This window comes from Pseudopipra pipra, chromosome W (genome assembly GCF_036250125.1).
Source record: "Pseudopipra pipra isolate bDixPip1 chromosome W, bDixPip1.hap1, whole genome shotgun sequence".
Taxonomy (NCBI): Eukaryota; Metazoa; Chordata; class Aves; order Passeriformes; family Pipridae; genus Pseudopipra; species Pseudopipra pipra.
This window is the reverse complement of record NC_087580.1, coordinates 43,694,419-43,705,586: the sequence shown is the minus strand read 5'-3', so window position 1 is coordinate 43,705,586 and position 11,168 is coordinate 43,694,419. Positions and strand designations below refer to the sequence as shown.

The window sequence follows — 11,168 nt, the reverse complement described above, 5'->3', positions numbered from 1 at the left end:
TCTTCTTCACACAGCATTGGATACATAAAAGTAACATACTTTTTGTTGTCTACTGCTAATTGACCACAACAGGTGTCCATATGAGCTTAGGGCACACCTTCACCCTCTTGAAACTCCACCTTTAACTTGGCAGGGAGCCTTCTTTGTTCTTGCTTCAGAGCCTGTAGACATGTTAGCTACTCAGTTGTTTTTACTGTCTTTACCCAGCCGTGCCAAGGCAAGGCTCAGAGAAATGCGAAGGAAATTGTTCACACACAATCTTTGTTCTCCCAACAATTCCCCCTTTTGACTTTGAACAATTTAAACTGCATTTCTGTAACATTCTTTATTTACCCATAAAATTTCAATAAACACAATTACATATAATAATATCACTACCATTAACAAACTTAACAACTTATTAACTTCAGGGTTTGTGCTCTTAACTTTTGCTTAAAGGTGCTTCTAAATATAAGGTTTATTCTTGAAAGTTTTTATTCAGTCTAAAACACTTCTGTAAATGGATCTTTATTCAATTTTGGGTTATGTGTTGTGTCTTCTGTTTTTATTTAAGGGTGTTTGTGTATTTGTGATCATATATTCACACACATACACACATACACTTTCATTTGTACACATTCACACTGTGGCCACTATCATCCAAACACACTCACACAGACATACCTCTGAGTTCCATGTCACTGTGTTTTATGAACTAAGAAATTATAATAATTCTCTAGTACCTTATCATCATGGCTAGGCTTCGCGAACGAAGATTTGGGAAGGCTCTATCCACATTTGCTACAGGCACGCTGGTGGCTTATGAGGCCAATATGGGACAGACATATCCGATTGCAAAAGGCACAGCAGAAAGATTCCTTAGATGGTGTATTCTGCAATACACGGTTCTTTCTGCGTTGCCTTTTTTCCTCAAGGGTGATCCTGCGTGTGTTCTCAAAGGAGACAGCTGCGTTATAGATGGTGTGTCTCCAGGCCTCCCGATTTGAGGCCAGAGTGGACCAGTTATGGTGATCAATATGGCCAAGGCTGAGATGTTGTTTCAGGGAGTCCTTGTATCTTTTCTTCGGGGCTCCTCTCATGCGGCAGCCAGTGGCAAGTTCACCGTAAAGCAAGATCTTAGGGAGACGGTGGTCATTCATGCTGGAGACATGACCTGCCCAACGCAGCTGTGTTCTCATCAGCATGGCCTCAATACTTGTGATAGCTGCTTGCTCTAGAACAGATGTGTTGGTCACATAGTCTGACCAGTGGATGTTTAGAATTGTACGGAGGCAGCGTTGATGGAAGCGTTCTAAGAGACGCAGGTGGTGGCGGTAGATGACCCATGATTCAGATCCATATAAGAGAGTAGACAACACTATGGCTTTGTAAACACTGATCTTGGTGCTTTTCTTCAAGTGTTTATTACACCATACTCTTTTATGGAGTTTTCCAAAAGCACTATATGCCTTTGCTAATCTGTTGTCTATCTCTCCGTCAATCTTACCATCTGAGGAGATGAGGCTACCGAGGTAATTAAACTGTTGGACTGATTTGAGCTCTGATTGACCAATGGTGATGTGGGGATGATGGGGGACATCCTGAGGTGCAGGCTGATGGAGGACCTCTGTCTTCTTTAAGCTGACTTCCAGTCCAAAGAGCTCAGCAGCATCTGCAAAGTAGGATGTTATACGCTGCAGGGCTGCTTCTGTGTGGGCAACAAGGGCAGCGTCATCAGCATAAAGCAGCTCCCGGACAAGATGGTTTAATGTCTTGGTGTGGGCCTTCAGTCGCCTTAGGTTGAATAGGTTTCCATCAGTACGATATCGAATGTAGATACCGTCCTGATCATCGAGGTCTGCCGTGACCCTTTGGAACATCATGCTAAAGAAGACTGTGAATAGGGTAGGAGCGAGAACGCAGCCTTGTTTCACGCCATTCTTAATTAAAAAGGGCTCAGAAAGTGTGTTGCCATATCTGACTTGGCCGTGCTGATCCTCATGGAGTGAGATGATCATTTTAAGGAACTTGGGGGGACAACCTAAACGTTCCAAAATCTCCCACAGACCTTTTCTGCTCACAGTATCAAAAACCTTGGTGAGGTCGACAAAGGTCACATAGAGACCTTTGTTCTGTTCCCTACACTTCTCTTGCAGTTGTCTGAGGACAAATACCATGTCTGTGGTACTTCTGTTGGCTCTGAAACCACACTGACTTTCAGGAAGGATACCTTCTGCTATAGTGGGTATTAGTTTGTTCAAGAGTATTCTTGCCAGGATTTTGCCAGCAATGGAGAGCAGAGTAATACCACGGAAGTTTGAGCAATCTGATCTAATTCCTTTCTTCTTATACAAAGTGATGATGACTGCATCACGAAGGTCTGATGGTAGTTCACCGAGCTCCCAACAGCGCACCACAAACTCATGAAATTTGGTGTGGAGTGTAAGGCCCCCATATTTCCAGACTTCAGGTGTAATTCCATCAACTCCAGTTGCCTTGCCGATTTTCACCTGCTGTATGGCCTTGAGGGTTTCTCCTAAAGTGGGGGCAGTATCCAATTCATACTTTACTGGTTGCTGTGTGATGGACTGAATTGCTGAGTCTTGGACTACACGGTTGGTACTGAAAAGAGTCTGAAAGTGTTCAGACCATTGATTCAGAATGGAGGTTTTATCTGTTAGAAGCGTTTGCCCATCAGCACTGAGTAGAGGGCTTTGTACCTGGTATATAGGCCCGTATGTTGTTTTCAAGGCCTCATAGAAACCTTTGTGATCACCTGTATCTGCGCATAATTGAGTTTTTTCAGCTAGATCGATCCACCATTTGTTCTGGATGTCACGGAGTTTCTGTTGGAGCTTGCTGCATGCAAGACGAAAGGCTGTTTTTCTTGCATGACAGGATGGCAGTGAAAGGTGTGCTTGGTGGGCGGTTCTCTTCTTCCTCAACAAGTCTTGGATTTCATGGTTGTTTTCGTCAAACCAGTCCTTGTTCTTCTTGAGGGAGAACCCTAAGAATTCTTCAGAGGATTGCTGGATGCTGTTTTTAATATGGTGCCAGATTGTTTCAGGAGAGGAATCTGCAGAAGCTGTGGGAATGTTTTCAATCCTAGTTTGAAGGTTTGCCTGGAAACTGTCTCTTACTGTGGCTGATTGGAGATTGTTAACTTGGAGTCTTCTCCTTGGGATGCTGCCCCTTTTTGGTTTGAATTTGAGCTTGAAATTTAGTTTACAGCACACAAGCCGATGGTCTGTTTGGCATTCTGCACTGGGCATCACGCGGGTATAGTGGACATCGCGGACGTCTCTCCGTCGCACCAAGACATAATCAATGAGGTGCCAATGCTTAGAACGGGGGTGCATCCAGGTTGTCTTCAGACTATCTTTCTGCTGAAAGATAGTATTAGTGACGGTGAGTTTTTGCTCCGCACAGAATTCTAGCAGAAGTCGACCATTATCGTTGCAGTTTCCAACACCATGCTTGCCTAATACTCCTTTCCAGGCTTCAAAATTCTTGCCTACTCTGGCGTTGAAATCACCAAGGATAATGATCTTATTGTCTGCAGGAACCTTTTGGGTAAGGAGGCACAGGTCAGTGTAAAACTTATCTTTTTCATCAGGGTCAGCTTGGAGAACTGGGGCATATATACTAAAGATGACAACATGTTGTTTGTTGTTTAGTGGAAGGCATAGGGAGATAATGCGGTCAGAGTGACCTGTTGGCAGATTTTCGAGTTTAGGAACAATGGAGTTTTTGATCATGAAGCCAACTCCTGAGAGATGCCTTTCGGTTCTGGGCTTGCCTGACCAAAAGAGTGTGTAACCGGCACCATGTTCTCTGAGGCTGCCTTCTTCATGAAGGCGAACTTCACTGAGAGCGGCAATGTCGATGTTGAGACGAGCCAGCTCATGGGCAATTAGGGCAGACCGACGCTCAGGACGTCCGCCATCTGCAGAATCGAGCATGGTTGTGATGTTCCAACATGCTAGAGTTAATTTAGGTACACCTTTGGAGGCAGGTGCATGCCTTTGTCTTTTGATCTTTGTGCGACCGCATTGGAGGAAGATGCCCGTTGGCCTGCGGTTAACCAACCGGGTGAAGGGGGAGATGAGCTTTGTTTAGGCCACCTTTTCTAGGCCCCTCTCCAAGTGGAGCAAGCAGTGCTGTCCTTGGAAAGGCTGCTTGGTCATTCAGGGTGCTGCCCCAAGAGACTGTCATCTCCGGTCAGTCTCAGATGACCAATATCCTGAACCTCCTGCATGCAGGGTTGGGTCTGCGGCTCCCAGTGCACCTTTCACCTGCCGTTTCGACCCTCGCCCGACGCTACAGGACTTTTTGCATGTGGGTAAAGCCTTCAGGCCTGCGCAATGGATTTTTTTAGGTGAGATGCAGTATGCGTGGAACTGAACCCACCCTTTAATCCTGAGGTTCATCTGCCAGGGCCAAGCGAGTTTGGACGGTGGCAGTGAGGTCCTCAGGACGTTGGTTTGATTAGAGTGACCTTCTCTTAGATGGATGGCCTTACAGGGCTAAACGAGTTCCATCTGCCCGGGTTTGGGATTAGAGTTGTCCTTCTCCTAGGATGACTGCCAGAAGGCTAACGAGCTCATCCTGCCCATGGATGTATTGTATCTGACCCTGCTGTTTTGACCTGTCTGGCATGAGCGACCCTACTGAAGGCATGTACCATCGCCAGCATAGCTCGTAACCACACAGGGGCACACAGGCTATGTTCCTGTTAGAACGGTTTGGGAAGTCTTTCATTTCCTACTTTACTATCACCTATTTATATACAAACATAAGAAGATCCCCAGGAACAACGCTTTGTCCTGCCCGCCCTATCAGGATGTAACAGAGCAAAGCAAATATATCCAGAACATGCCGAACCTGGGCGGTAGCCACAGGTGAGCCAAAAACAAGCAGACAAACAAACTGACCAACCGTTCTGGGCTCCGTACTAATCCAAGGCTGGGGTGCCTTTCAAGGCCCCAGTTTGTCTGGGACCCCCATCACTCTAAAGGAACGCCACTATCCACTCTGGCCATATCGTTCCTCCACTGAGTTACCATGTATCTACAGGTGCACTGCACATCTGTGACACTTCCTACAGGAGTACCCTGCTCTCCCTCCTGCTAATCAGAGGACCCCATGGCCCACACCATACCTCTCCCTTCTCTTCCCCCATCCCCATTCCCCTGTACCCCACTTCCAATCCCCTTAACCCCCCTCCCCCTTCCCTTTCCCCCCCAAACCTGGAATGGCAAACCTCTGTGGGCTCCGAAGCTGCTCTCTCCTCCTCCATGGGTGTGCAGCAACTGCCGGTAGGCTCCCCCACTGTCTTTTTCCCCTCTCCTGTTGTGGCCATGCCTGGGTCCTGAACCACGCGCGCGGAGCTCCCGCGCCACCAGGGGGGGCTCCCGGGGGACTCCCAAGCCACCCAGGACCCCAGTACACACACGCAGCCAGCCTGGGACATATCACCCACATGCCACGTGGGCTCCCGGGGGACTCCCAAGCCACCCAGGACCCCAGCACACATACGCAGTCAGCCTGGGACATATCACCTACATCTCTTAAATTCTAAACTTCTATAATTTTTTTACCTCTTAACTTCTAGAATTATGTGCCTTAAAAATACTAAAAAGATGTGCATAATACTAATTGTGCTTTTATAATGCTGAAAAAACTGTGCTCAAAAAACCGTGCTCTCAATAAGACTAAAAATACTGTGCTCTTTTGGTAATTCACTGTTACCTGCAACAGCAACATCAGCCTTGTTCTAAACTACCAACTTCTTTCTAAGGCGTCATCCATGTGCAAGTAGCCACTGAACACCCGTGTGCAAAAAATACATGAAACACTTTTGCAAGTCAATTGAGGGGGCTGTTGCTCTTCTCTCTCTCTTTCTGCTTTGTAAAAGTGTGTCAAGAATTCTTGAATTATTATTCTCTTTACCTAATGCCCTTGTACTAATAATAAAAAATCTTTAACAGTTCTATTTTGCAAGAGAGTATGTTGTATACTCACTATATTTTCTAATAATTCTGATAAGATTCTAGGGGTGTTGCTGGTCTGTTCCAAATTCCAACACTATCTTCTTCTTCAGAACTAAAATCTGTTTCAGAAAAATCAGTATCTTCAAGCATAAAAGGTCTTATTGCTGCACTTACTGCATCAGCTAAATAGGCTGCTTTCTCTTGTTGGACTATCCTTGCAGCAGCTTCTAGAAGCTGAGCTGTGTCAGCACCCCTAGGTAGTGTGCTTAAAACTTGCTTTGTTTTTTCATTGGCATTGTCATAGGCCAACATGTCCAAGAATTTTTTTTCATGTTATTACCCATGTCTGGATCTGAATTTATTGACTGATGTAAACGATCTACGAATTGATTGTATGGTTCATTGGGTCCCTGCTTAATCGTAGTACATGGGGGCTCTGTCTTTGCATCCCTCACTGCAAGCAATGACTTATAAGCTAAGTCCTGACTAGTTTGTAGCACCTCATCTGGAAACTGTGCTTGCACTTCTGCTTTGTCATACTGACCAATACCCATGAGTATTTCAGAGGTAACACCATAGAGAGGGTGTCCTTGCTGCCTAGGTTGTGCAGTGGCTGCTGCACAACTGGCATTCCATTTGTTGAAAAATTGTAACCGCTGAGAAGGGCAAAGCAACGTGGTTATAATCATACATGTGTCAAATGGTGTTAGTAAATTTGCAGTAAAAAGATGTTGCATTATTGATTGTGTATAACTGCTCTTTAAACCATACTGGGAAATGGCTGTTTTAGCCTCCTTTATGATCTTCCAATCTAAAGCTTCCCAGGAATTATTTCCTCCACCTTCTATAAACACAGGGAAAACACTAGCTTCTAAAAGCCCAAAATCTCCCTCAGAAGCTGAATCCCATATGATGGTTTTCCAATTCTATGCTGGTTTTCCAATTCTGTGCTGGATTACCATTCACCCCCTCCCTCCTCCTCCCTCCACCCGACAAGGCAGGAAACCCTATACCAGAAGTTCCCACCCCGGGCATCCTGGGAAAGGGGTTTGGAGGAGACGATGCCCGCACTGTAGACAAAGCTGGAACACTGGAGAAGTCTGGATTTTGCAGAGCAAACTGTCTCTCTGCTAATTTAGACTTGAGCTCTTCGAAACAAGGCAACAAATTGTCTATTTGGTCTTTTGTTGCAAGCATAGCAATCTTCTCACTTTCATCATCAGAAGAAAAACTTGGAGATGGAAGCGGGGAAAACAGCTGTTCCGCGTTGTCATGATTCGGTTTTTCTTCTTTCTTTTGCGGCAGTACTGGTGCAAGGCTGGTGATCTCCCCTGTGGTAGCTCCTGTTCCTGCTGGAACAACGGCGGCTCCCACTGACGTAGCAGCAGCTTTTTTCGGAACAGCTCCGGTTGCTACAACAGCGATTCTTGCTGGCTTTCTTCTGGGTTCAGGTGCGACGACTCCTGATGACGTAAATCCGTGTGACATGGTGGTTCCAGGCGATAGCAATGTAACGACCTCTATTGGCGCAGAGGTTCCTAGCAGCTCTGTTCCAGGCAGCGCTTGCGCAGTAACAACTGTTGGCGCTACGGTCAGCACAGGCGCAGTGGAAGGTGACAGTGCAGGCTGTGCAAGCGCAGTGAAGGGCGGTGACGCTGGCATGGTGCCAGCCTTGTCCTCCGCTGCTCCTGTTTTTCCCACAGTCTCTGCATTTACTCTTGGCACAAGCGCGCTGCTAAACTGAGCCAGTCCCGCTGCTTTTAGGGTTTTTAGCGTTTGCAACTTTGCAGCCGCAGGCAGTAGGACCTCCCCAAAAGCAGACTGATAGGCACGGAGACACCCCGTGGTCCCGCCGTCTCCCGACAAAGCCTCCTGAACAGCTATGAGTCCTCATCGCTCAGCACTTAACTCTTGCAACGATTCGACTATCAGACGCCAAAGCGTAGGATATTTTTTAGCGTCTTTTGATCCCTTAGAGATCTCTTCCCATAACTGTTCCTTTATAGCATCCCATGTGGACACCTCAAAGGCAGCTTGAGCCGTGGGGACTAAATTTTTTGCTTTAGTCCATTCTAGTAGCCCTTTAAGGGCTTTTTCGTCATAATTAGAATCTCTCTCAGAGAGAATTAACTGAAGAAGCTTTTCCACCGCCTCGTCTTCTTTTGAAAGAGTGGACCCCATACCTCTCCCTCAGTTGCTCACTTGATAAGGGCGAGATTACGCTGTTCCGCACACGGCTTTCAATTCTTAGCGCCGGGGTAGTGCTGCACCTTTCAACTGCTTCCCTCAGCTTCCTTTCCGTTCGCCTTTCGTCCCTCAGAACAGCGAACCAGGAGTCCCTGTTCGATGGGCACCAGATATCGGATGAGGGGCACGGAACAGATTGCTCAAAGGGCAATTTGGTCAGCAAAATGTCTGTTTATTACAAGAAGAACACTTATTATATACTGCTGCTACACCCGGATGCATGATTCTTCTTCACACAGCATTGGATACATAAGAGAAACATCCTTTGTTGTCTACTGCTAATTGGACCACAACAGGTGTCCATATGAGCTGAGGGCACACGTTCACCCTCTTGAAACTACACCTTAACCTTGGCAGGGAGCCTTCTTTGTTCTTGCTTCAGAGTCTGTAGACATGTTAGCTACTCAGTTGTTTTTACTGCCTGCACCCAGCCATGCCAAGGCAAGGCTCACAGAAATGCAGAGGAAATTGTTCACACACAATCTTTGTTCTCCCAACAGGTTAGCGTTAGGGTTTAGGGTTTGGGTTATGGTTAGGTTTAGGGTGAGGGTGAGGGTTAGGGATAGGGTTTGGTATTCAGTAAGGGTTAGGCTGTCTGATTGCCAGAATTCCATATGGACGAAGATTCCTCCCACACTAAAGGTGCCAGGACAGAAAGCTCTTGCTGCCCATGGAGTGTCCAGACTGGCCCACCAACTGCACCAGAGAGTCAAAGATTCCAGGCTTTCTTTCCTGGAGACAAGGGCTGTTGTTTGCCTTTTTCAGCCCTGCACTCCAACAGCCAGTCCCACTCCCAAAATTGCATACGGAGGAATCATAGAATCATAGAATCAACTGGGTTGGAAGGGGCCTCCGAGATCATCAATTCCAACCCTTGATCCACTACTGCTGCGGATGCTAGACCATGGCACTAAGTGCCACATCCAGTCTCTTTAAAAATCTCCAGTGACGGAGAATACACTACTTCCCTGGGCAGCCCATTCCAATGTCTGACCATCCTCTCTGTAAAAAAATTCTTTCTAATATCTAACCTAAACCTCCCCTGGCACAACTTGAGAACATGTCCTCTTGTCTTGCTGATAGTTTCCTGGGAAAAGACACCAACTCCCACCTGGCTACAACCTCCTTTCAGGTAGTTGTCGAGAGTGATGAGGTCTCCCCTGAGCGTCCTCTTCTCCAGGCTGAACAGCCCCAGCTCCCTCAACCTCTCCTCATGGGACTTGTGCTTGAGTCCCTTCACCAGTCTAGTTGCCCTCCTCTGGACCTGCTCCAGCACCTCAATATCCTTCCTGGGAGGAAGATTCCTTCCAGACAAAAGGTGCCAGGACAGAAAGATCTTGCTGCCAATGGGGTGCCCAGGCTGGCCCACCAACTGCACCAGAGAGCCAAAGGTGCCAGGCTATCTTTCCTGGGAATAAGGGTTGTTGTTTGCTTTTTTCAGCCCTGCACTCCAACTGCCAGTCCCACTGCCAGAATTGCATACGGACGAAGATTCCTCCCAGACAAAAGGTGCCCACCCAAAAAACTCTTGCAGTCTACGTAGTACCAAGAGTGGTGCAAAAACTGCACACGCGAGACTGAGGGTCAGGACTTTCTTTCCTGGGTGGAAGGTCAGTTATTTGGGTTAGAGTTAGGGTTAAGATTAGGGTTAGGGTCAGGGTGTTTAAGTAGGGTTAAGTTTAGGGTGAGGTTTAGCATTACAATTAGGGTCAGGGTTAGAGTTAGGGATAGGTTTAGGTTTAGAGTTGCATTTTATTTTAGGGTTAGTTAGGGTTCGGCTTAGGGTTAGGGTTGGAGTATGAGTTAGGATTACAGTTAGGGTTTAGTGTTAGGGTTCGCCTTAGGGTTAGTTATGGTTAGGGTTAGCATTAAGGTTTAGGGTTTGAGTTATGATTAGGTTTAGGGTGAGGGGTTAGGGTTAGGGATAGGGTTAGGGATTTGGTTAGGGTTAGAGTTAGGGAGAGGGTTAGGTTTAGAGTTACAGTTTGGTTTAGGTTTAGTTAGGGTTAGGGTTAGGGTTAGGGTTAGGGTTAGAGTTAGGGTTTGTGCAACAGGAAGAATGTAGTAAGGAATTATGGGAGTTGTAGTCTTCCAGGTTCTTACGCATTGTCATTGGTTGGAAAATCATGTGACTCGTTTTAACACTGTACTTTAGTTGCTGCCTTGTTTATTAAAAGTTAATTCTACCCTGGCACTTGATTTTGTCACCGGCGGGGTTCGTGCCTTATTCACCACCTCAGATTGTGGCCGAACAGGGACTTTAACAGGCATTGGATACCAGGAGCATTAAGCTGTGGGATGCTTGCCGGAGGTGACCATTTCGCCAGAAGAAAAGGAAGAAATGGAAGAATTTAGCGCGCTGGTTTACCTCTGCAAAAGGGGCCAAAAAAAAAGAAAAAAAGACGGGAAGAAAAGACAACAGAGTTTCAGCACACAGAGGTAACCAAAAAACCCTGGCGATATGGGACGGAAGTGTTCCCATCGGGGGAGATTTTCCCCAAAAATTAAAAAGACAGCTGAAGCTATCATCCATTTTTTAAAAGAACAGAACAGAAATATAGAAAAAAATAGACTTTGGGACTTATTGTATTGGATTTCCATAAATGAACTGGCTCTGCCTTTAACTGAAATTCACCAAGTGTTATCTTGGAGAAAAATAGAAAACAGGTTAATTGAAAAAACAAGTGAATGTGATATAGAAGCTATCAAGAACTTAGCAGCATGGAAAGAGGCTATGGCTGCCTTGAACTTACATTACAAAGAAGCAAGAACACCCGGGACAGCAGACCTTTTTGCCCCCAGCCCCGCTCTAGCCCCAGTACCCTCCCCAACTGCCTGGTATGAAAACAATAGAGTAGGGAGTGTGCACATTGGCGGGGAGAGATGGGGGGAGGGGAAGCCCAGAACAGGGGCAGTGTGGCAGCGGCGGGTAGTCTGAAAGTGCATGGT

At 46.5% G+C, this 11,168-nt stretch overlaps 1 protein-coding gene across 1 annotated transcript; it reads right to left on the bottom strand.

The window, feature by feature from the left end:
- Positions 1 to 725: 725 nt before the first annotated feature.
- LOC135404735 (uncharacterized) lies at positions 726 to 4,115 on the bottom strand. Its single transcript, XM_064639479.1, has 3 exons — positions 3,209 to 4,115; positions 2,756 to 2,761; positions 726 to 2,515 (listed from the first exon to the last, which is right to left on the bottom strand). The coding sequence occupies exons 1-3, from the start codon at positions 3,939 to 3,941 to the stop codon at positions 768 to 770; spliced, it is 2,487 nt and encodes an 828-aa protein (XP_064495549.1). The 5' UTR covers positions 3,942 to 4,115; the 3' UTR covers positions 726 to 767.
- Positions 4,116 to 11,168: the final 7,053 nt, after the last annotated feature.

What these genes read in the sequence shown, in the direction of transcription:
- LOC135404735 (XM_064639479.1), bottom strand. Translation starts at nt 3,941, where the DNA reads ATGCTCGATTCTGCAGATGGCGGACGTCCTGAGCGTCGGTCTGCCCTA.